The sequence below is a fragment of the Heptranchias perlo genome, chromosome 5 (genome assembly GCF_035084215.1).
Source record: "Heptranchias perlo isolate sHepPer1 chromosome 5, sHepPer1.hap1, whole genome shotgun sequence".
NCBI lineage: Eukaryota > Metazoa > Chordata > Chondrichthyes > Hexanchiformes > Hexanchidae > Heptranchias > Heptranchias perlo.
The window spans coordinates 99,388,487-99,414,892 of record NC_090329.1 but is presented as its reverse complement, the minus strand read 5'-3'; the positions used below and the strand labels follow the sequence as shown (position 1 = coordinate 99,414,892).

Sequence of the window (26,406 nt, the reverse complement as noted above, 5' to 3'; positions counted from 1 at the left end):
ATGTAATCATGTTTCAGTTATCTCTCTCTCATCTGGCTCCTCGCTATGAATTATTGCCTCCAGTACCCCCATTTTGTTTTGGATGCTGTGCATATTGCTCTACAGGCAATTTGATTTGTTTTTAATAATTGTTCTCACTTTGTTTTAACAGTCATTTTGTACTTATGTTCTATAACTGTATTTGCTCCCTGACCATTTATGTTACCCTTATTCCTTAACTTGGTCTGACCTTTACCATCACTTCCTATTTCTTTTTTCTTCAGACTTATGGCAAAAGCATAAATTAGAAACTATAAACTTGACTCATTATCTTCCCCAGATCCTTTCCCCCGTCTTACAAGTTTAAAGTCCTATTGACAGCCCTATTTATCCTTTCCGCTAAGACACTGGTCCTATTCCAGTTCAGGTGGAGCCCGGCCCAGCGGTACAGCTCCTTCCTGTCCCAGTATTGGTGCCAGTGTCCCATGAATTGGAACCCCTCCTTCCCACACCAGTCTTTCAGCCACGTATTCACCTTGCTGATCTGTCTATCCCTGTGCGAATTAGCACGTGGCTCGGGTAGTAATCCCGACATTACCAATCACGAGTCCTGCTTTTTAAAATCATGAAACAAGTTCACTTTTAAAATGGCACTATTTTCTCCTCTAACTCCATTAGCATCTGCAGCAGATAAATGGCATTATATACACTGAAGATTTCTACTTCAAAATACTCAGGTAGCCACACATAAAAGAATCTTTAGAACCCAAAAAGTCATCTGATCTATAAATGATGCTGCACCAGGAGTTTTTGTAAGGATTTTACAATAAACAGATTTTTTAAAGTCTACTCAGGTTTTACACTAAATTACTATATTAATATGCATATAAAAAGAGAGAATGAAGAGAGGACTCTACCAGTCTTTCTATAAACAACATATGATGGTCTATCTTTCATGGCCAAGTCAAGCGTAGATAACCCTTCTTTGTCCTGCACATAGAGACTACTCCCATGCTGTAAAAAAAATAGCAAAAGTATAAATTAGAAACTACAAACTTGACATGTTTAAAAGGCAGGAGATAAACAAGATGTTTTCAATGTACAAAGAAACTCTGAAATCTAAAACAAAACTCGGTGAAATTCTAGAAGTCACCACTTCTACTTTAATAGCACCCAAATTGCAGCTTCAAAATTGGTACAATCATAGGAACTAGAGCACAGAAAGAGGCCTTTCAGCCAGAGTTAGCTTCAATCAGAGCTATAACTCAATTGCCCTACTCTTTCCCCATATCTTTTTAAACTCTTCTTTTGTAAATACTTATCCAATTCTCTTTTGAATTATCTTTTAGTCCATGTCTCAATAGCCACTTGTGGTAAAGCATTCTATGTTCTAATAACCCTGTATATGCAAATATTTCTTCTAACCTCCCCTTTGTTCTTCCAGTAATAATCCCAAGTTTATGTTCCCTTGTTACTGATTCAAAGGAAACAATAGTTCATTATTTATCCTTGCAAACCCTCTCATAATTTTGAAAACTTCCATTAGATCCTCCGACAAAACCCCAAATTTTCAAGCTTTGCTTCATAACTAAGATCCCTCATTCCTGGAATAATTCTCATGAATTTTCACTGTGCCCCTTCTATGGCACAAAATTGGGGCGTCCAGAATGGCATATGGTATCCCAGCTGCGGCCTAAACAGTGTCTTATACAAATGTATCACTTCCTTGCTTTTGTATTCAATGCCCCCATTATATAAAACCTTGTCTTTATGGCCTTTTCTGCATGTTGAAGACCTGTCACCACACCCCCCCTTAGATATTTCCATTCCTCCACTCAAAGTATCTAGCCATTTTGCATATACTTACCTTCAATAATCTATTTCCAAAAATGTACTTTACATTTACTTGCATTGAACTGCATCACCTACTCCGCTTACCTGTCTGCCCTCCTCCATTCTTCCTTGTCATTTACCGTTTTACCTAATTTGGTGGTGTCAGCAAATTTAAATAGGCACAGGAACAATGCTATGTCCAAATGAAAAAGATGCTAGCACAGATCATTAATGACATCTCTCTAATTCAAAAAACATCCATTTATCCCTACTCTCTGCTTTCTATCCCCAAGCCTTCTGTCCACCCATGCAGCTATATTTTCTTTAATGCTGTTACAAAAATCAAGTCTCTTGTGTGCCTTCTGAAAATTGATGATGGTTTATCCATCATTGTCAATGACAACAGCCTATGATTCACTTCCAATTTAATACAGGTTGTGAGTTCTCATATGATTGTAAAGTTCAATTTTCGTGAAGAATGTTTTCCCACAACTAGGACATCGAATGTCAAATTGACCGGAGGACGATGTTGCCTTGATTTCCTTTGGGCTCTATTTCCTCCAATCAACCCATTACAAGGAGTGGTAAAGAAACTTCCCTATCTAGAAGATGTAGAAACTGTCAAAACATCCACAAACAGAACAGAATACAGTACCTTTAGAAGAAATATAGCACAATCAATATGCCCATAGAAGATACTTCTGTGCAGAGCAGTCCATCCAGATTCCTTATCCTTCACGGAAGGATCAGCCCCTTTCCTTTCAAGAAGCCAATCCATAACAGATTTTTTACCACAAGATGCAGCCATGTGCAGAGCCGTTCTTCCAAAACTATCCTTCAGGGAAGCTGCATTGTAGCAATAAGATGAAAGGAAGGCCTTATTTTGACCTTCAGTTCCCTTGGTCAGCACTGAAATCATGTCAAGGGCATGCTGCAGAGAACGGCACTTTGGGGTGCAGTCAGCAGTCACAGAATTCATCCTGTTACTTTATAGGTCTTCAAAGAAAAAATTCTGTTAAAGCTTATGGAACTTAGTTGGCTGCAGTTATACTATTGAAGCGCTAGATTTGTGCTTGTGTTATAAAAACACTGCACTCTAGCAATCCTGTAGTCTTCGTTACATTAGTTCAGTACATCGGAGCAGCACTAGTTCAGTCCTTGGAACTGTTCCTTCAAGGTATAAAATATATATAATATATGGCACTTTGTTGCAATTAAATAGACAAAAATAGAAATTTAGTTATAATACGTCTGTGGAAAATAAAAACTGTTGTAAACCTCCAGTCAAAATATCACCATCACACTCTCCTGAATACAGTTCCTTCGAAGCCAACCACCATAGGGGAAGGGAAGCTCCCCTCCACCCCTACAACTCCTTTCTTGTTTAAGCCTCCATAATTGTAAGTGCCATCTGTAAAAATAATTTTTTAAAAACAAGATCAGTACACACCAAATATTTCCAATGGTTAGATTATTCCAATTTTACTGCTTTACAAGACAAATCCCAAATTCACAACTGTCAGAATTTAAAATGTGAGTTTAAGACAACTTTTATTTTTATTGAGTTTTCAAAAAACAGGTTGTAATACACGTGGTTAAGTATAACCAGAAAGCAGAATATAAAAATTTTCCTGCATTTCTTCGGCAATACATGGGCCTTTTAAACATTCATGTAACTCAAACAAACTTCCTCGCTCAGAGGAAGGAGATTCCCTATCGATACACAGCCTGTGGAGTGCTCCACACCCCTGGGGTCTATCTGCCTTTCTGCCTCCAGATTCCCGAGCCCAGGAGCCTTCTCCGCTTCGCCAGATTTCCCATGCTTCTCTTCCCCTCTGCTGTAACCATTCACACCTCCTTTGGACCAATCTTTTGTTTCTGTACTTGACTCATCATCACTCCTTTTGCCTTGCACCATCATAGAAACATAGAAAATAGGAGCAGGAGTAGGCTATTTGGCCCGTCGAGCCTGCTCCGCCATTCAATATGATCATGGCTGATCCTCTATCTCAATACCATATTCCCGTTCTCTCCCCATACCCCTTGATGCCTTTTGTGTCTAGAAATCTATCTAGCTCCTTCTTAAATATATTCAGTGACTTGGCCTCCACATCCTTCTGTGGTAGAGAATTCCACAGGTTCACCACCGTGAGTGAAGAAATTTCTCCTCACCTCAGTCCTAAATGTCCTACCCCGTGACTCCTCGTTCTGGACCCCCCAGCCAGGGGGGACATCCTCTCGGCATCTAGTCTGTCTAGCCCTGTCAGAATTTTATATGTTTCAATGAGATCCCCTCTCATTCTTCTAAACTCGAATGAATACAGGCCTAGTCGACCCAATCTCTCCTCATACGACAGTCCTGCCATCCCAGGTATCAATCTGGTGAACCTTCACTGCACTCCCTCTATGGCAAGTATATCTTTTCTTAGGTAAGGAGACCAAAACTACACACAATACTCCAGGTGTAGTCTCACCAAGGCCCTGCATAACTGCAATAATGTGGAGATGCCGGTGATGGACAAATGTAAGGAATCTTACAACACCAGGTTATAGTCCAACAGTTTTATTTGAAAATCACAAGCTTTCGGAGATTATCTCCTTCGTCAGGTGAGTGAGTGAATGAGAGGTTCTCAAATCGCATATCTTATATTAGGCTGGGACACCATCACACCAATCAAAGGTGTCATTGGTGTTCAGACAGGTTAGCCACGGAAAACAGTAGGTCCCAGTATACTGAATACACAATGGGTCAAATTACACAGACAAAGAGAGAAAGAGACCCAAAAGGCAGAGAGAGAGAGAGAGAGAGAGAGAGAGAGAGAGAGAGAGAGAGAATGTCCAGTTGTATTAAAAAGATAACTTTTTTTTCTGCTGGTGGGGTTGCGTGTAGCGTGACATGAACCCAAGATCCCGGTTGAGGCCGTCCTCATGGGTGCGGAACTTGGCTATCAATTTCTGCTCGACGATTTTGCGTTGTCGTGTGTCTCAAAGGCCGCCTTGGAGAATGCTTACCCGAAGATCGGTGGCTGAATGTCCTTGACTGCTAAAGTGTTCCCCGACTGGGAGGGAACTGCAATAAGACATCCTTGCTCCATTGCAAGAGGATTTGAGTACAGAAGGCCAACATATCATTTGCCTTCCTAACTGCTCGCTGCACCTGCATGTTTGCTTTCACTGACTGGTGTACAAGGACATTGAGCTGAAATGGTAACTCTGTTTCTCTCTCCATAGATGCTGCCTGACCTGCTGAGTGTTTCCAGCATTTTCAGTTTTTATTTCAGATCTCCAGCATCCGAAATATTTTGCTTTTGTTCCTCACTCAGGGCAGAGTTTTACTTGCATCCTCTCACATTGTATACCTCGAACTAAATAAAAGCTTCAGAGCTAGATCTAGTTACTAAAATTATTTTCAGTACTGCTTTTGCCCAATTTGGTTACACAACTCTCAAATTGTAAGTACAACTCATCAGCATTCTGTATATGTTGCAATATAAACTACAAAAGCATGCTGATTTATGATTTTTTTTCCACTTTTCTAGATTTTTATTGTGCTCATGTGTGGTACTTTAGATGCATTGCATCTGCAAGACTAAAATTATATCATCACTCAAGTAAAGTCACAGCTAACACACCAATACATGAAACTGCAGGATATGAAATAGATTTTCACAATTATCTAGGCAAATTTGTACTTCCTTAGTTTCTGCCATTTTGTGAAATGTTTTTAATTTCAATACAACTGAAGAAGTTTTTTTCTGTTCAGCCAATTTGCACCCAAGAAACCCTAGGCTCAACTATCTTCAGCTGCTCTCTTTCCGCTCCCACACCGTTACCTCTGGAGTCCCCCAAGGATTTATCCTTGGTCCCCTCCTATTTCTCATCTAGATGCTGCCCCTCGGCAACATCATCCAAAAACAGCAAGTTCCACGTGTACGCTAATGACACCCAGCTCTACCTCACCACCACCTCTCTTGACCCCTCCACTGTCTCATTTGTCACACTGCTTGTCCGACATGAGCAAAAATTTCCTCCAACTAAATATTGAGAAGACTGAAGCCATTGTCTTCGGTCCCCGCCACAAATTCCATTCCCTAGCCACCGACTCCATCCTTCTCGCTGGGTACTGTCTGAGGCTGAACCAAATCGTTCGCAACCTTGTCGTCCTATTTGACCCTGAGGTGAGCTTCCAAACACATATCCGCTCCATCACCAAGACCGCCTACTTCCACCTCCGTAACATCGCCCGTCTCCAGCCTTGCCTCAGCTCATCTGCTGCTGAAACCCTCATCCATGCCTTTATTACCTCTAGACTTGCCTATTCCAACACTCTCTGGGCCAGCCTCCCATCTTCCACCCTTCATAAACATGAGCTCATTTAAAATTCTGCTGCCCGTATCCTAACTTGCACCAAGTCCCGTTCACACATCACCCCTGTGCTCGCTGACTTACATTGGCTAGCGGTCCAGCAAAGCCTCGATTTTAAAATTCTCATCCTTGTTTTCAAATCACCCCATGGCCTCACCCCTCCCTATCTCTGTAACCTCCTCCAGCCCTACAACCCTCTGAGATCTCTGCGCTCCTCCAATTCTTGCCCCTCACGCAGCACTGATTTAAAATCGTTCCACCGTCGGTGGCCATGCCTTCAGCTGCCTGGGCCCTAAGCTCTGGAATTCCCTCCCTAAACCTCTCTATCCTCCTTTAAGATGCTCCTTAAAATCTACCTCTTTGACCAAGCTTTTGATCACCTGTCCTAATATCTCCTCGTGTAAATCAGTGGCAAATTTTGTTTGATAACGCTCCTGTGAAGTGCCTTGGGGAGTTCCACTATGTTAAAAGGTGCAAGATAAATCCAAGTTGTTGTTGTTGCTTCATCAATTACCTTCCCTCCATCATAAGGAGGGAAGTGGAGCTGCTCACTAATGATTGCAAAGTGTTCAGCTCCATTCACAATTCCTCAGATAATGAAGCAGCCCATGCCCGCATGCAGCAAAACCTACAACATCCAGGCTTGGGCTGGTAAGTGGCAAGTAACATTCATGCCACATAAATGCTAGGCAATGACCATCTCCAACAAGAATCTAACCATGGGAACACCCGTCATCTCCAAGTCACACATTATCCTGACTTGGACATATATCGCCATTCCTTCATGGTCGCTGGGTCAAAATCCAAGAACTCCCTACTTAACAGCACTGTGGGAGTACCTTCACCATATGGACCGCAGCGGTTCAAGAAGGCTCACCACCACCTTCTTAAGGGCAACTAGGGATGGGCAATAAATGCTGACCTTGGTATGACACCCATATTTCCAGAATTAAATTTTTTAAAACTGCATCCAGTGTATGGAATTTTACCGCAATTTGCTGAAAAAATACTTGTCAATTGACATCAGAAAAGGCTATGTCCTACGGTGTTCATTCAGCATTTTGCCACTCTTAAAAAGCAAGAAACCCTTAAACTTTCCCAGAAATAGCACAAAACTGGAACTAAAATTTTTTTTGTACAGAACATAAAATATCATGAAGTGATTCTAAAGCTGGAATTGAATCTTGCACTCAGTTGACAGTCACAAATTACAAAAGCTTTGCTCTCAGTTTATTCTTGCCCTTCAAAGCTGCAACCCACACCCAGGTATCTTATCTTTATTCAAAATATATTGCATTGTATCAAATAGAATCAAATAGAAACTGGCTGAAAAGTAGTTGCATGAAAGAAAATGAATTTGCGCTATTGAAGCCTGCACAAAAAGTCAATTTAATCTAAGGGTATAAACAAGACATGTACAGAGATCAATGTTCAAGGAATATGGTACACTACTACTCCTCCAAGTAGAGGTGATCAAGGCTACAATGTAAAACTTTCAGTCCTCAAGACAATAGTTTACCAAACTTCAATTGTAGTCAATATTTGCATACTATTTTGTGTCATGAAACCACATTTTAGTCATCTCCAGAGGCATAATAAATTAGATTTAGTGTTCCTGTTCTGTTGCTTACAAATTGTCATTAGTTTTGCACCATTCAGAAACTCAGCCAAGTTTTTTCCTGAACCTAGTATTTCAAGCTTTATATTTACACAATCCTGGCAGTAATATTTTCCATTTGTTTTAGAAATTTATGGCAGTACGTGTGCCATTTAAGGGAATGTGGCACTTGATATTAAATCAACTGTGCACTCAGATAGAATGTATAATATTTTTAAAATTATCACCACAAACAATAAACTGGCTTAAAAATCAGAATGTAGATAGATTTTCATTCACTCCAGTAAAATAATTTTGTACTTGTTACACCATGCATCTGTAAGGATTGAAAAGGTTCCCTCCTACCCAGGGCATCAAAAAATCATTTTCAGGCAATTACTTCTCTACATTTGCAGTAAGAGGATTGCATCATCTTTCTGAACAGCATCTGAAATTATGTCAGGCACAACCCGTGTCTGGAATGCCGGTCTCCAACTGAAGTCCACTTTGTCACAAAGACCAGTATTTAGTAAACACCAAGAATTCCCTGAAAAGAACTCAGACACTCCCACCTGTCCAGCTAGAGAAAGTAAGAAAGCTGAAAAAGGAAAAGGTGCATTTATATACCACCTTTCAAGGCCTTAGGACAGAGGGCAGGAGAAACTTTTTTTAAAAATATACTCAAAGCATTGAGAATCTGGAATGCATTGCCGGGTTAGTGATTGAAGGAGAGACCATGTCAACATTTAAGAATAGGTTGGATAGGTGGGATAAAGGGATATGGGAATAGGGTGGGTACACGAATTTAGGACTACTGCTCGGGTGGAAAATAAATGCTAAACAGTAAGTTAATGGCTGCAGTAAACAGCTAAATAAAACAGCAATACACTCAAAATTAGAATTAAAAAAACTAATTTGTTCTTTCATTTCCAAATGCAATGAAACAGAATTAGGTCTTCAATTTTAACTCTGGGCGGGTTTTGAGTGGATGGGTGACGAGATGAGTTGGAAATTCATCAGCTGCTGCAGTAATCTGGCCTTGGCTATTTTAGCTCCCAGGCCTCATTAACAGGCCGCCAGTCCAGCCTGCCCATAATGGGTGCCTGTTTCCAGAAAACTGGGTAGCAAGGGAAGGTTTCGCAGGAGAGAATGGGGAAAGCCTAAACTTTCCTTGAGGCACAGAGGAGCACTCCAGCTCCTCTGGGCCACACAAAAGAAAGTAAAAGAAAAACTTACCTTTCAGGGCCTCTTCACGTCCTGATCCTCTTCTGACTTGCAGGATGCTGCTCAGGCCTGAGTTAAAATGCCTCCAGGGTCCAACTGATAATCGAATCCCGATCTACATATTTAAGGCAGAACCCTGCTGGCTTACCTGCCCACCCAGAAATTGCCCAACTCACATTTGGCAGGATCTGAGCAGCTCGAGGGCAGGTAAGTGACCAGGGCGATTTGAACAGCCCACTTGCCCCATGGTGTTTTTTTTTTAAACACACACCACTGGGCAATCTTATCACACTCAAATCAGTTTCCTGAGCTGTGAAAGGCTAACAGAGCGATGTGCTGACAGAGTGAGCTTTTGCTGAAAGTGAGGAAATGAATTTGACCTGAACAGGAGTTTGTCACCAAGATAGAGTGGGCCTGAATCTGTTAGATCAGGGAATTAAGCATTAAGGAAGTGTATTAATAGTTATAATTGAAGGAGAATGTAATTATCCAAAAATAGGCTGAATAATGAAAATGTTTGTGGTGAGAAAGGGGAGGGGTTTTTAGCAGTGTGTTCAGGGCTGTTTTCTCAGTAATCACATTGCTTTCGTCCTCATTAGAATAGCAATAGTTGATCTGGTTATGTGTAAAAAGCAGTGCGAGTAGGTGACCGAAAAGGAGAACATTTAAGAAATAATGATCACAATATAATTAAGTTCCATGCAAGAATAAAAAACAAGCATTTTTGTACTCCCCCTCTTAAACTGTGCAGTTTGTGATGCAGAACACATGCGGCGCCAATTGGGTAAATTAGCAGAACGTTCACGAGTTATGAAATTAATTTCATACTTCTCTGTGGACATGAATGGAAAGCCCAAGTGCTTGATTTGTAAGCCACAGGGTAGCTGTGGTGAAAGAATACAACAATCATTGAAGGTCCTCAAAACCACTGGGAAACAAATAGGGTTTTAGATTATATTTCTAGGACAGTACAATATAAAACTCAATACTATATTTGGGCTGTGCAAGCCACATCTGGAGTACTATGTCCAGTTGGCAGGGATTATCAGGCCCATGGAGAATGTACGGAGGAAGGTGACAAAAATGACACCTGGTCTTAAGGCTCTTTGCTATCAAGATGGGCTCCACAAGTTGGGGCTATTTGCATTAGAGAAATGCAAGCTTACAGAAGATAGGATTAAAGTTTTAAAAATAATGAAGGGAATACATTCTGTCCAGTTGGATAGTTTATTTGAAACGGAGAGAGATGGGGAACTATAGGCGTGAGCATAAGAGTATGTAGGCAAACAGTTTGGTTAGATGCCAGGAAGTTATTTATTTATTTAGAGTCATCGCCCTTGAACATATTACCAATGTGTGCAGTGAGAATGGATTCTCTGTAGATCTTCAAAAGAGGACTGGACACATTCTTGAAAGAGGATGTTTCAAGTTGTAAAAAGTAGGGTGCAGGGTAGAAGGCAAGATGAGAGATTCATAAGGCACTTAAATTTCCTGGAGGTTGCTTAATCGCTGCCCCCACCCCCCCACAATCTCCGGCAAAGAGGAATTTCCCCAAGTTACTTTCCTAAATTGGCTACAGGTTTTTTCCTTTCACTTTTCCCAGCCCATTGCATGATGTGCTGGTGGGGAGTGATAAAGGAGGGCTCAATGGTGTAAGAGGCTGAACCATGTTTCAGGAGGCAGACTTAATGGACCAGGCTTTTACTATTCTTCATTTTGGTTGAAGGTGCTGTCCTTCAGATATGCGTTAAACCCCACCTATTTGTTCTGTTGGATAGTGGACATTAAAAATCCTGTTTTACTTTACTTTGAATAGCGGGAGGTTCTTTTCGTGTTCTGGCCGATATTCCTCCCTCATCCAACACCACCAAAAACAACTTACCTAATCATTCATCTTTACTACTGGTAGGATATAACTGTGCACAAATGGAAAAATAGCTCATTCTGTGTGAAGCTCTTTCGAGATATTTGTAAGAGACATGATAAAACGCTATGTAAATACAAGTCTTTTATTTATTTCCCCTCCCTCCAGAGTGCCTGGCAATGGCATGAAGTGTTCAACAGTTAGGTATGACATGTGTAAGGAATCTTACACCACCAGGTTATAGTCCAACTGTTTTATTTGAAAATCACAAGCTTTCGGAGGCATTCTCCTTCGTCAGATGGATTCTCTGCAGACCTTCAAAAGAGGACTGGACACATTCCTGAAAGAGGATGTTTCAAGTTATAAAAAGTAGGGTGCAGGGTAGAAGGCACTTAAATTTCCTGGAGGTTGCTTAATCGCTGCCCCCCGCCCCCCCATCTCCGGCAAAGAGGAATTTCCCCAAGTTACTTTCCTAAATTGGCTTACTCGCTCATCTGACGAAGAAAGCCTCCGAAAGCTTGTGATTTTCAAATAAAACAGTTGGACTATAACCTGGTGTTGTAAGATTCCTTACATTTGTCAACCCCAGTCCATCACCGGCATCTCCACATCATAGGTATGACATGAACCAACAACAGTAAAAGGCAACACCAACACTATTGACTCAACAAAATTTTGTGATATATTTTAATGTTTTTCTTTCATTGTAGGTTGAACCTGGATCTCCTGTAGGCAGGAACATAAAGGTGCATTTACTTCCCTGAAAGCTGTTCATAGGGACTGAGCCCAGTTTGCAAGGATTTTCACTTAGATGTTTTCAAGGCCATTAGACAACAAAGCTTTTTAAATCCCTTTGAAGTATCCTTTGATGCTTTCAAGATGTAATCATGTTTGGTCAAACATCAAAATAAAAACAAAACATTTCTGTGCACTTTAAATGTTGAATATTGTAAAGCAACAAGGGCTGGATTAGTTCTGAAGCTAATCATTTTGAATAACATATCTAATTTTAAACGAAAAATGATTCAACTGGCTATTCCCTCATCCTCTAGATTGATAAACTCTGGTTTCTGATGAAAAAGGGTAACACTGTACACATCTGCCAATGATTCACTTGATAAAGCAATAATCAGAGGTTCTGAGATGGGACACTTAATTATGCCATAGATGTAACTTTGGGCTCGGAATGTCTAATCAATTTCTTTGAATCATTTACAGTATATCATTGTACTGGAGACTTAAAATAAATGAGATTTCAGTTGCAGGCTTCATTTGGATCGCAGTAGCTTATACTCAGTTCGATACATTTGCTTGTTACAAAAACGAAGCGCCTAATGAGCTGGTGTCATTCCGCTCTATGATCCCCACTTCAGCCTTTCTAACAGACAATGGCAAGTAAAATCAAGTTATTTTAGGAGCTGTCCACAATTGTCATCTTTCCTACAAGAATGTTCTTTTGCTTGCTTTCCTAGCTAAAATTATGAAAATGACAGCAATTCTGAATGGCCTCTTAAATATCTAAGATTTCTTAAAAATAGCAAAACTGTAGTTTGATATGGCTGTCAAGACCAAAATGTCAAAGTCTGAAACAAGTGAACTGTTTGCCATCGTATAATATCTACATTTGCCTTCAATTTTCCCCTTCCTCTCCTGAATGCAATGAGTCATGCTCGAGTACAATTCCCCAACACTAGCAGCCCACTGATCCCTAATCTAAGTGGCCTTTCTTCAGGTGTAAGCCTAGATAGCAAGTATAGGCAGGCTACTCTACCATAGAACCAATCATAGCGGAGCCTAATCCTGTCCCTACATACATGCCAGTGATCAGGAGAAGAAACCCTGACTGTACGCTATGAAAAATCAGACACCAAAACCAATTGTAGCACCCCCATTGTCTCTTTGGCTGAGGTTGGCTAAATTGGCATAGACCAGGGACTGAGCAACATACGGATGGAAAAAGACCATATAACAGAATAGTCACTGGAGAAAAAACAGGGAGGTCACAAACCAAGTCTCTCAAATATTAAAAGGTATGGATAACAATGTAAGCAGGCTACTTGAACTTCGATCACAGAACTAGAGAACACAAGTGCAAATTTAACAAACCTCCAGAGAGCCCACATATTTTCCCAGCCAAATAGTAGATATATCAAATAGCCTGTAAACAAAGGCAGCAAATGCTACATCATTTTTTTATATAAAAAAAGTTAGATAATATCAAACAACCAGCAAGACTGAAAGTTATAGAAATTTACCCAATGAGCAGCAGAGCCATACTAACCAAGGTAGGTCTGATATTCAGTCTCTGCTGAGTTAGCAATAGGGGTGCTATAATTGGCTTTGATATCCTAGGGATAAGGAGTGGAAATCAGCAATAAACATAACATATATGGTCCTCAGTTGTTGAGTTTAATAGGATCACGTTTGTAGATTATGATCAAAATTCAAAATTTTAACGTCTTTTGTTATTCACCCCCACTTAGCAGGTTACATAGGTTGCAAAGGGTCTGCAATATCACAAGTGTTACACTGGTGGTGGGAAGAGCAGACTCAAATTGCTTTTCTTGCTCCTATGTTCCAACAGGAGAAAAATGTGTCCTACTTACATTAACGGGAAAAAACACAGCACAAGCAGGTAAGAGTAATTAAGTAGCAACATACCACTCCAGTGTGGCGTTCAATTGCCCTGAAAGTAAACCAAGGGTCTAGTGAGAGGGAGGAACTGAAGGAAACTAGTATTAGTTTAAAAAAAAGTGCTAGGGAAATTAATGGGGCTAAAGGCTGACAAATCCCCAGGGCCTGATAATCTACATCCCAGAGCACTAAAGGAAGTGGCCCTGGAAATAGTGGATGCATTGGTGATCATCTTCCAAAATTCTATAGACTCTGGAACAGTTCCTACAGATTGAAGGATGGCAAATGTAACCCCACTATTTAAAAACGGAGGGAGAGAAAAAAACAGGGAATTACAGACCTGTTAGCCTAACATCAGTAGTGGGGAAAATGCTAGAGTCTATTCTAAAAGATGTGATAACAGAACACTTGGAGGGCATTAACGGGATTGGACAAAGTCAGCATGGGTTTATGAAAGGGAAATTATGCTTAACAAATCTACTGGAGTTTTTTGAGGCGGTAACTAGTAGATTAGATAGGGGAGAACCAGTGGATGTGGTGTATTTGGATTTTCAGAAGGCTTTTGATAAGGTCCCACACAAGAGGTTAGTGTGCAAAATTAAAGCACATGGGATTGGGGGGAATATACTGGCATGGATTGAGAATTGGTTGACAGACAGGAAACAGAGAGTAGGAATAACTCTCTGTTTCCTTTTTCGGGGTGGCAGGCTGTGATTAGTGGGGTACCGCAGGGATCAGTGCTTGGGCCCCAGCTATTCACAATGGTTTGGCTGAGGGAACTAAATGTAACATTTCCAAGTTTGCAGATGACACAAAGCTGGGATGGAATGTGAGCTGTGAGGAGGATGCAAAGAGGCTCCAATGCGATTTAGACAAGTTGGGTGAGTGGACAAGAACATGGCAGATGCAGTATAACGTGGATAAATGTGAGGTTATCCACTTTGGTTGTAAAAACAGAAAGGCAGATTATCTGAATGGTGATAGATTGGGAAAAGGGGAGGTGCAACGAGACCTGGGTGTCCTTGTACACCAGTCGCTGAAAGTGAGCATTCAGGTGCAGCAAGCAGTTAGGAAGGCGAATGGTATGATGGCGTTCATTGCAAGAGGATTTGAGTACAGGAGCAGAGATGTCTTACTGCAGTTATACAGGGCCTTGGTGAGACCACATCTGAAGTATTGTGCGCAGTTTTGATTTCCTTATCTGAGGAAGGATGTCCTTGCCATGGAGGGAGTGCAACAAAGGTTTACCAAACTGATTCCTGGGATGGCAGGACTGACTTATGAGGAGAGATTGGGTCGATTAGGCCAAATTCACTAGAGTTTAGAAGAATGGGAGGTGATCTCATCGAAACACATAGAATTCTAACAGTACTAGACAGACTAGATGCAGGGAGGATGTTCCCGATGGTTGGGGAGTCCAGAACCAGGGGTCACAGTCTCAGGATATGGGGTATGCCATTTAGAACCGAGATGAGGAGAAATTTCTTCACTCAGAGGGTGGTGAACCTGTGGAATTCTCTACCACAGAAGGCAGTGGAGGCCAAGTCATTAGATGTATTCAAGAAGGAGACAGATATATTTCTTAATGCTAAAGGGATCAAGGGATATGGGGTAAAAGCGGGAACAGGGTACTGAGTTAGACGATCAGCCATGATCATTTTGAATAGCAGAGCAGACCTGAAGGGCCAAATGGCCTACTCTTGCTCCTATTTTCTATGTTTCTATAAACCGGAAGATATCACAAACCAACAGATGAGTAATGTAAAGGCGAAGACAAATTTATAAGTTTCCAAATAAACAAGGTACTAAAGTGGGGCCTCATACAGGTACCATTAGATGGAATTTATAATCAAACTCCAAGATATTACTGATCAGACAAAATATTTGCTGGGGCCTGCTGAAAACAAATCCTTGCTTTACTTAAATTTCACCTCACAAAATGCAGAATGTCTGTATCTCACATCGCAATCAAGCCACACCATAAAGCCTTCCTTTATTTAAAAAAACTATTGGTCCCGTATTTCTCATACTCCAATTTCTTATCTGATCTAGTCAACAGTCTGAGCTGCAAACTACCTTATAGTTCTCATTAATGTTGCTCCACAACAAACTGGCAGAATCTGCAGCAGAACAAGACAACTATACCAGTTTTAATTTCAACCCGATAAAACTCTCCTCCACTTAGTTCAATCTAGTCTAACCAAAAACTACCAAAACCTCACTACCAAGCACAGACATTATCTTCAGCAACTGCTGGTGAACCAAATTCAGACTCAAGCACTAGTCCTAGTTAATAGTTAATAGTTATTAGCAAACAAGAAATCTTAAAATGGACAAATCAGACTTGGGGCACAATTATTTTACATTCCTGGTCAGTATCAATCCAGTACAAGCTGAGAACGATGCAGATTTGACAGATCCAAATTATAGTGTCAGCCAGCTCCACGTAGCTCACTAGTTAGTGAAATGTTAATGGCAAACCAAAAGGAACAATTGGCGTTAAGAGTTAAGACTAAAGTTGAAAAGTTCCTAGGGTTGTTCACTGAACTAAGAAATTTCTATGTTTTGGTTATTCGCCAGAAATTGTGAAGTCAGACTACCATCTGGAGGTGATCTTACATCCCTTGTTAAAATATGAAGCTTTTGTCAATTTGGAAAACACACTCAAGAAAATACAATTTTATAACTAAGCCAATTTTAGGTTCCAAGTCAATGTGGATGTCCAATGGCATTGCTCGCAGTAAGTTAAATGGTTCCCTATTTTATAACAGAAGTATTATACATCTTAATGAATAACGTATTACTCTGCTGCTAAAGTGGAACAGTGTTTAATTGCTGTAAATGGGCACATCCCCAAGTCAAAGGGTAATTACTATTGAAGAAAGTTTGTACATTGGTAGCTGCTTGTAAATTCCCAGGTACGATTCAAGAAAAAAAGTTAACAGAAAATAACTGTCTTTCTTTTGTTTATATACCTCCAAGCGTGATGTTTTGAGAATAGCAGCATTGTGCTAGTAATATTTAAAACCGTACCAATATATTCAATGGTGCTGTCTGGGATACAAGGCTGGTTGAGCGTGTGACATCCATGACATTGAAAACTCCTTTCAAACTACCACAACAACTTGCATTTACGTAGCGCCTTTAACGTAGTAAAATGTCCCAAGGTGTTTCACAGGAGCGTTATCAAACAAAATTTGACACTGAGCTACATAAGGAGATATTAGGACAGGTGACCAAACGCTTAGTAAAAGAGGTAGGTTTTAAGGAGCATCTTAAAAGGAGGAGAAAGAGGTAGACAGGGAGAGAGGTTTAGGGAGGGAATTCTAGAGCTTAGGACCTAGGCAGCTGAAGGCACTTCCGCCAATGGTGGAGCGATTAAAATTGGGGATGCGCAAGAGGCAAGAATTTGAGCAGCGTAGAGATCACAGAAGGCTGTAGGGCTAGAGGAGGTTAAAGAAATAGGAAGGGGAGAGGCCATGGAGGGATTTGAAAACAAGGATAAGAACCGGGAGCCAATGTAAGTCAGCAAGCACAGGGGTGATGGATGAACGGGACTTGGTGCAAGTTAAGATGCAGGCAACAGAGTTCTGGATCAGCTCAAGTTTATGGAGGTGGGGAAGATGGGAGGCCAGCTAGGAGAACATTGGAATAGTCAAGTCTAAAAGTAACAAAGGCATGAATGAGGGTTTCAGCAGCAGATGAGCTGAGGTAGGGCAGAGACGGGCGATGTTACGAAGGTGATTATAGGCGGTCTTGATGATGGAGTGGATGTGTGGTCGGAAGTTCATCTCGGGGTCAAATAGGATGCTACGGTTGCGAACAGTCTGGTTCAGCCTTAGATAGTGGCCAGGGAAAGGGATGGAGTTGGTGGCAGGGATCGAAGACAATGGCTTTGGTCTTCCCAATATTTAGTTGGAGGAAATTTTTGCTCATTCGTAAACCTCTCTGCCTTCCCTAATCTGCTTTTAAGACCCTCCTTAAAACCTACCTCTTTGACCAGGCTTTGTCACGCATCACAGCATCTCTTTCGTGGCTCAGTGTCAATTTTTGTCTGCTAACACTCCAGTGAACGTTTTCCTATGTTAAAGGCCCTATATAAATGCAGGTCATTGTTATTATCCCCTCTGACATACTTATCATGTTTGGGGTGAATTAATTTTTGTGATCAGGTTCTTAGTTTTTAAGTTTAATTTTTAAAAACCTATCTAGGAGTTAAGCGAGATCCGTAAAAGTGGTGTCCGTGAACTATGTAAATGACCGTGGGTTGCAATTTAACTCTTTTCTTCAGTTTTAGTGATGTTCAAAATAAAAACGGATTTTCTCTGAATTCTCCCTGAATTTGTGGCTGCACCAACCAGAGAAGTGGGGAGCTTTCCATTACACCCCTGACTTCAGCCTTGTAGATGGTGGAGAGGCTTTTTTAAAAATTTGTTCATGGGATGTGGGCGTCGCTGGCAAGGCCAGCATTTATTGCCCATCCCTAATTGCCCTCGAGAAGGTGGTGGTAAGCCGCCTTCTTGAACCGCTATTGTCTGTACGGTGAAGGTTCTCCCACAGTGCTGTTAGGTAGGGAGTTCCAGGATTTTGATAGGCCATGTTGTTGGTAAGGCTGATCCAGTTAATCTTCTGTTCAATGTTAACCCACAGGATGTTGATGGTGGGGACTCAGCAATGCTGGTGCCATTGAAATTCAGGGGTAGCAGTCAGATGTTTTGTTGGAGATGGTCATTGCCAACAATTTGTCAGCCCAAGCCTGGATGTTGTCCAGGTCCTGCTGTAGGTTGGCTAGAGCTACTTCATTATCAGAGGAGTTGTGAATGGAGCTGTTAATTGCAAACTCATCAGCAAACAGCCCTAGCTGAAGATGATTGAGCCAAGGACACTGTCCTGAAGAACTCCTGCAGTGATCACCTGGAGCTGCACAATTGGCCTCCAACAACCATGACCATCCTCCTTGTGTCAGCTATGACTCCTGCCACTGGTGAGTATTAAAGTAAAAGAGTATATCATCTAAAGCAAAATTGGATAAGTATTTGAAAAGGAAGAATGTAAAATGATACCAGAAACGCAGGAGGGAAATGGGATTAAATAACGCCAGTTAAAAAGCCAGCACGGCGCAGGTGTGATGGGCTGAATGGCCTCCTTCTGTGCCAATATCCCTATATTTGTATGAATGTAGCTCAAAAAATACTCTACCTTAAACTGTGCCCATACCAATAAACAGAAATAAACTTTTTAAACAATGCCACAAAACAAAATAGCAGTACACTTTGTAGTGATGTTTACTGACAATTAAGCACTGCCTTCAGCAATAAGCACTTCTACTCACAATCTGTTTATTAGAAACTGTTAAATGCCTAGTAACCTTAACTCCAGTTTATATTACTTAATTAAAATACACAAATGGTGTGTACAGCACTGGTCACAAATGATGCCCTATACCACTTTCGAGAGTACTACATCATATACCATTTGTGAAAATCACACATCCTTTTCCTGACCGAAGTGGGTTAACAGAAAGAACTTGGCAGATTCAAAAGTCTAAAATAACTTAAAATTAAAATAAGGCAATGCAATGGTTTTACCATCATTTCAATAAAGCACAATGGCATGCCTTTTTTGTACAAAACCCACTCAAACTGAATATTTAGCAGTACAATTGTACTTTTTAATCTTTCTAAACTTAGGTTGCATCTGGAGAGAGCATTTTGAGCTGTATAACACCAGGGAGAAGTACTGGTTTTAAGTCTGGTAATTAGCAGTGATAGTGATGGGAGGAAATTGAGTAATGAATTTGTACTACAGAAATAAGTTTTAATGGGCCAAATGGCTTTTTCCTCAATTTTTTTTAAGTGTACGATTCAAGACGCATATTGACAAAGTGTATTTGCTTAAGTGCCTTTTTTCTAACAAAAGCCTAGTGACAACTTTGACTATTTACTTTAGGATTTTCCAGCTACTCTCCATCTTTGTGGATCTCACTCATTTCTATCCTCATAACCATTTCAAAAAGCTTGTGCTGAATTAATTTATCTTTTAATTGTACTGTGATGGGCCAAAGGATTACAGACAAAACATGTGCAGTGTTACTGACAGTACTCACTCACACCAAACATGGTCTGATATCACATGGTGTCTCACTTTCTGCAATTAACTAGGTGTTTCAGTCTGCTTTCATCTTTTAGACACAAAACATAAAATCCATCACCACATATCTCAAACTGACAAGAACCACTTACTTCAGCCCTAGTAAAGGGAAGAGCCGTGTACATTTTTTTGAACCAAGTTGATGAACAAACCCAACCTTCCTCTACATAGACTATTAAACTTGTAACATTATATTTTCAAGTATTATGGCTTAACACATCTATGCAACCTTAGCAATAACCAAGCTGTTGGTTTTTGTTGTTCATTGAAAAACACATTCTACCATATAGCACTTTCAGAACAGTCCATCACTGTACTCTACAATGATATATGTATATTTTAACAGCCATCTGTTCCTATGCAAGCTATTTAATGCAAAATGTGAATCACTCCAGGAAACCAACAATGTAACAGAAGTGTCCATGCAAACAAAGATACATCTGCACAATCTTCAAGCAATAATTTAAATGAGGTGTTTCAATCTGCTTTCATCTTTTAGACACCAAATATAAAACCCATCAGCCACATGTCATATTCATTTGTCAACTGACTTCTCTTCATCATACTGGTGTATCAATGTGCAAAATCTATGTTCTCCAACAGCAATTAAATTGTGACACAAGATTATTTAAAAGGCCACGAAGAACCTCTTTTTGGATGGGTCTATTTATTTTAAAAGTTGAATTACAAGATACAGTTTGTTTTTCCTTATCCCTCTATACTTTGTCAAATCACATAGTGTTACCCTTAGTCCTCTGAAACCTGGGGAACCTTTAAAAATTACTTTGTACAAACCATGGAAACCAGTAAAAGAAAATAAAATGTCCCAGAACTTTAACAAGAACATAAGAAACTGTTAGTCAGCCTCTCCAGCTCACTCAATCATTAAAATCCACATTCATGACACACAGACCACGTTCATCCTTCCTGCTACTCCAAACTCTATACTGTTTTACTCACTGAACTAGGAACATCTTCATTCTCTAGGCTTAGGTCACAAAATAGATAAGGATGCCCTTTCTGTGCATCGTACACTATCAATTCAACAAAAAAAAAGTTCCCCCCTCCCCATTACAACATCCAACTGTTTCTTAAATGATTCCAAGGTTTGCACTTCCATTATCCTATGTGGAAGTCCATTCCATGTGTTGAACACTATCTGGATGAAGAGTCGTTTCCTAACCTCATCCTAAATTTGCCTTTTATTAGTTTGAACAACAACAACATACATTTATATAGCGTGTTTAACATAGTAAAACATCCTAATGCGCTGCACAGGAGCGTTATCAGACAAAATGTGACACCGAGCCACAGAGAGATATGCCAGGTGACCTAATGCTGGATCAAAAAGGTAGGTTTTAAGGAGCGACTTAAAAGGAGAGAGGTAGAGATGAAGGGGGATTTAGGGAGAAAAGTCCAGAGCTTAGGGTCTAGGCAGCTGAAGGCACAGCCGCCAATGGTGGAGCGATGGAAATCGGGGATGCGCAAGAGGCCAGAATTGGAGGAGCGCAGAGATCTCGTGGGTTGTAGGGCTGGAGGAGGTTACAGAGATAGGGAGGGGTGAGGCTATGGTGGGATTTGAACACAAGGAAGAGAATTTTAAAATTGAGGTATTGCCAGACCGATGCACAGGGGTGATGGGTGAACGGGACTTGGTACGAGTTAAGATACGGGCAGCAGAGTTTTGGATCTGTGTACCCTTGTCCTATTGCCACAAATCTACTATTCTAGATTTACTTTTTCTATACCATTACCACATAAACACACACTTAATCCCAGTCACTTCCTTTCAAGTCTGAAAAGTCTAAGTTTCTCCAGTCTTTCCTTATAAAGCACACTGCTGATATTAGGGATCAGTCTTGTTGTTCTTCTTGGAACCACCTCCGTAGCTTGAATGTTTGCCTTGTGGCAAAGTGACCAGAACTGGGCACAGCACTCAAGGTGTAACCTGACCAGAGCACTGTACGGATTGCATGACTCTGTACAACTTGTACTCTATTGTATTGGCTAAATAGTTGAGTATTCTATTATTTGTCAGATGATTGCTGCTCCAGTGATTAGGTCAAATTTAATAAACCCCTTCACCCTCAGCTATTTCAACAACATTCACAAATTACTTGCATCACTCATTTTTTCTATGTGCAGTACTTTCCAATTGCCATATTAGATTTCATCTGACATTGTCTCACATTACATCTTTCATCTAGCTCATATTTGCAGTTAAGGGGCTCTCTGCTCAGATTCAACTGCCTCCTATTCTAGTATCACTTATGAATTTGACCAGTTTGCATTGAGCTTCTGAACACAAACTATTCATGTTAATCAGGAACAATAGAGATTCCAACAATGATCCCCGAGTAACCCCACTTAGCAGTTCTCACCCCCACTCTAGCATAATGTGCCTGACAAGTATCTGTTGATTCCTGCCTTTGAATCAATTTCTTATCCATTCCTTGGTTTTCCTTTGAATCTCCACTGCTTTGAGTTGAAGTAACAACCTTTCGTGTGGCACTTCAAAGCTTTTTGAAAGTCAAGGTACACCCAGTCACACTTGAGACGTCACTTCCTCACAAAAGTCAAAGTTAAACAAGACATTCCCCTTCTGAATCAGTGTTCAGATGCTTTATAATCAGTTATCACACAGGTATCCTCAAGTTTACTCCTAATAACCAATTCCATTATTCTACCCAGTACTGAACTAAGACTAATGGGTTTGTAGTTGCCTGGATCCTCCAATCTACTGGGACCTCCCCAGCATTCTAATTTGAAATGTACTGACTGGAGCTCAGTATTCGGGCTACAAAACCAGCAAGCAGCAGAATAAGTTAATACCATATTTAAAAAAAAACACTGGAGCACAAACAAAAACAAAATAAAAATTATATTTTCTGTACCTTATGCATTTAGGTTTTAATTGGAGACAATTTCTAAACCATTCATAATATATTTTCACAAGAACCCAAACAGCTGCGTCCTCGACAAAGATGAAGAATTTACAGATTGAATTTTTCTTAAAGTTATAATCCACAGCTCAACTAGTTATGTTTATACTGTAATTTGAATCCAAATAAAGAATAATTATGAAAATGGACTCTTTATTTAGAACAGTGAAACCACAGTGTCAAGGACCTGGTTCTTGATACACTTAGTTATTTTCTTCCTTCCAATTTTCTCCCAAAAAGTCATAAATTTATGCTGAGGTGTAATTCAACAGCCACTGGCCACCCTCCGCAAGCCCATCCAAGTTGACACTTTCCGAGAGGTTGGGTTGATAGCGCACATTTTTTTTAAAAATTCAAAATCAAGCAATTCAACACCTCAGAGCCCGCAGCAAGTATTTTCATTAATTTAATTCACAGAAGCTGCGTGATTTCTGGCCCGATATTTCTTTTGTGATGCATAATAAAATTTAATTTAAATTTCAAACTAACCCAGTAACCTAATTTGTTCACAATGATAAACTTATAAATCATGTAACACTGCAGCACTTGTTTTGCAACAAAATTAAAGACATCTTTGTATGAAAGACCCATGAAAACATGAGCAAATAATTATATATAACTTCATAGAAGAAATCCAAGTGATAAACAGTGCTCTTTCCTGGTACAACAAAGAGCTCCAATATATGCAGCAATTCCAAAATTTAATGGGATTCTCAATCCAAAATAAAATAATTTCCTATTCCCATGTCTATAGGCAGTTTATAAATAATGAACTTCTAAAATAGCACTCAGTGGTCATTCTGTCCCTTTTTGTTACAGTTAAAGCTAATGGAAGGAGTCATCAACAGTGCCATCAAGCAACACCTACTCACCAGTAACCTGCTTGCTTATACTCGGGTTCTGGTAGAACCCGAACTATTGGCTCCAGACCTCATGACAGCCTTGATCCAGAAATGGACGCAAGAGCTGAATGCCAGAGGAGCAGTGAGAGTAGCTGCTATTGACATCAAGGCAGCATTCATTGGAGTAGGACATCGAGAAGCCCTAGCAAAACTAAGGTCAATGGATGTCAAGAGGAAAACCCTGCAGTGACTAGAATCATGCCTGACACAAATTTAAAAAACAAAAAAATCGACCCAAACTATCTTTCTAACCCCATATTTTATTGCAGAAATCACCTACTTCCAGCTCCACAACATGCCCCTACTTCAGCCCATTCAGACTTGATTATTCGAATGCTCTTCTTGCCAGCCTCCCATCCTCCAAACTTCCAGCGCAATCTCCAGTTCATCCAAAACTCTGCTAATTGTATTCTATCCATGTTCTACAGGCCCATCACCCCCTCCTCACTGACCTACATTGGCTCACGGTCCTCCAAAACCTTAAAATTAAAGTTCTTGTTCTTTAAATGCATCCATGGCCTCATCCTCTCAACCCCACCTGAACTCTTCATTCCTCTGACTCTGACCTCCTATGTCCCACCAATGACGGTTGTGCTTTCAATCCCACTATCTGAATTTATGTCCCTGAATCCCTCCACCTCTCTCCACATCGGTCTCCTTATTTAAGGTCCTCCTTAAAACCCTCACTTTTGGTCACCCCTCCTAATCTCTCCTTCTTTGGCTCATGTCTCTAAAGCACCTCGGTGTGTTTTTCGATGATAAATGGCATTATATAATTCCAAGTTGCAGTTGCTTATGCATTTAAGTACTGATCTATTCTCTTATGAAACAATTGTGTGGATTGACAAATACTCTCAAATTTTATCTACATAGGAAACAAAAGCCTTATGCAATCAATAAGGGTCATACTTCCTCTCAACGCAAGATGTGATAGATGATGGACAAAGCCTCTGCACCACAACTTCATGAGATTAATGAATTTTTGGTTTTAAAAATCTAATAAATCCAGATGTCAAAATATGGAATTCACAACAAGCAAAAATGAGTGACTGCACTAAATGTAAAAAACTTAAGATTACAAGAAAATGTGTTTATGAGACAGTAACTTATTCAGAAGAAGAAACACCACACCAAAAGTGCAGTACAAAAATAGTATTATACAAATTGCAGATAAACAAAAGTATTGAAAAACATAGACTCCCTTTTGAAATAACTGCAGGCAGAGGAAGAGAAGGCAGAATTGCCATTCTTAAAGATAAGAATCTCAACGAACACAAAATTTTGGGCTGTCAGGCAACCAAACTGATACCTAGCTGAAGGCATCTGACCTATGGAGGAGAGACTGCAAAGTCTCAAATTGTTTATTCTAGAGAATAATGGGAGCATATTATTCAAGTATTTAAGATTCTTAAATAAAGAAATAAATTGAACTCTCAATGTGTTCCAGGTTATCCCAAGCTCTAGAACCAAAGGACACAGGCTTAAGCTTAGAAAAGGTGTACAGACACTTTATATTTATCTATTTTACACAGACGGTGGTGAACGTGTGGAACGGAGGAAACTAGTGTGGAAAAATTTAAGGCAGAACTTGATAGCCACGCGAGAGTCCGCGAATGGGACCAGAAGGCAGGTTGCAGAATACTTTCCAGTCCTGTACTTTCCAATGTTCCTCATGCTAGTTTGTCATATATTGATCTCTGTGCAATTTCTGAAGTATGGTCGATCTGAGGACATTTGCTCTGCTGGACCGGGGGGGGAAGCAAATCATCTATAATTCTCATTTCCGATTACTATCTGATGATCCCGAACTGAAAGTGGAACGGGTAGAAGTGTTCAGTTGTGATAGAACTTCATATTTCAATAACCTGCCAACGACTTGATGTCTGGGCTTATGTATGAAGGCAGCCACTTCACCAAGGTACCCACAGAAACATTGCCTGGAAAAGTCTTCAGGAGAGAAGTAAAACAATAACATTTTCTGACCTATAATTATAGAATTAAAAGGACAATTATTTTGGCAAAGGCTCCAACTGTATACGTATGCATAGATACACACACACATATACAAACACAGACAGGCTCAGTGCCATCCTGACACATTATTTAACTCTCTCCCAGGACGGCTCACTGACAGGTCACCTTTAGCCTGGCCCTTATTCACAAACATACTGTCAAAAGTTTCTTTGACCTGGGCCTATGCCTGGGGCCCTGACAGCAGACGTGGCACAAAAATCAATCACCGGATCCCATCTCCCTACAAAGTAAAATAAAAAGCTAAAGAGGGAAACCCCCGTCCCCCTCCCTCCCTCCCTCTCCCCAGCCAGGCCTCCCAAGTATGAGCAAACAAGCCGCCTGTCAGTCAGTGAGTGAGTGAGCCGCGGCCGGCGTTCCCGGGGGTTGGGTATGCGGAGGGAGGAGGAGGAGGAGGAGGAGGGTCACTCGCTGCCTCCAACACTGCCCGGCCACGGTCGAGTCTACGCTGTCCTTACCTCTCGCTAGTTGAAACAGGCGGTGCAGAGGGCGGCTGACTGGGGCGGGTATGAGGCGGGAGCGACGGCGGGGACCATGGTCACAACACAAACTCGGCTCCTCTCCTCTTTCTCTCTCCCTCTTTCTCTCTCTCCCTCTTTCTCTCTCTCCCTCTCCTCTCCTCTCCTCTCGGCTCCAGCCACACGGTGAACCAACCGTCCGCAGCAACGCGCACTCCGCACCGTCGCCCGCTCTCATTGGCGCGGCCTCTCAGCACTCCCACTCCTGATTGGACACTCTCTCGCCTCTGGGTCAAGGATGCCTGCAGTCAGGGAGCTGCTGGGCTCATCACCCAGGGGGTTTATTATTACTGTTAGTTTGCAACCTTTTACTGGACAATAGCTTTGTCCGTGTTACGACATTTTTTTTTTCTTCTTCTTCTAGAAT

The 26,406-nt window shown here is 40.8% G+C and overlaps 1 protein-coding gene across 3 annotated transcripts in view; it reads right to left on the bottom strand.

The window, feature by feature from the left end:
• The window catches only part of ibtk (inhibitor of Bruton agammaglobulinemia tyrosine kinase), a 119,503-nt gene extending 93,313 nt beyond the window's left edge, over positions 1-26,190 (bottom strand). The window contains exons 1-4 of one of the 3 annotated variants that reach the window (XM_067984919.1): positions 25,980-26,190; positions 3,091-3,223; positions 2,468-2,982; positions 897-993 (exon numbers count right to left, since the gene is read on the bottom strand). In XM_067984919.1, the coding sequence (XP_067841020.1) occupies positions 897-993; positions 2,468-2,791 (421 nt within the window). In that variant the 5' untranslated portion in view covers positions 2,792-2,982; positions 3,091-3,223; positions 25,980-26,190. Of the gene's footprint in view, positions 1-896; positions 994-2,467; positions 3,224-25,979 lie in introns of all 3 variants that reach the window. The other 2 variants (XM_067984918.1, XM_067984920.1) reach the window with 2 other exon arrangements.
• Positions 26,191-26,406: the final 216 nt, after the last annotated feature.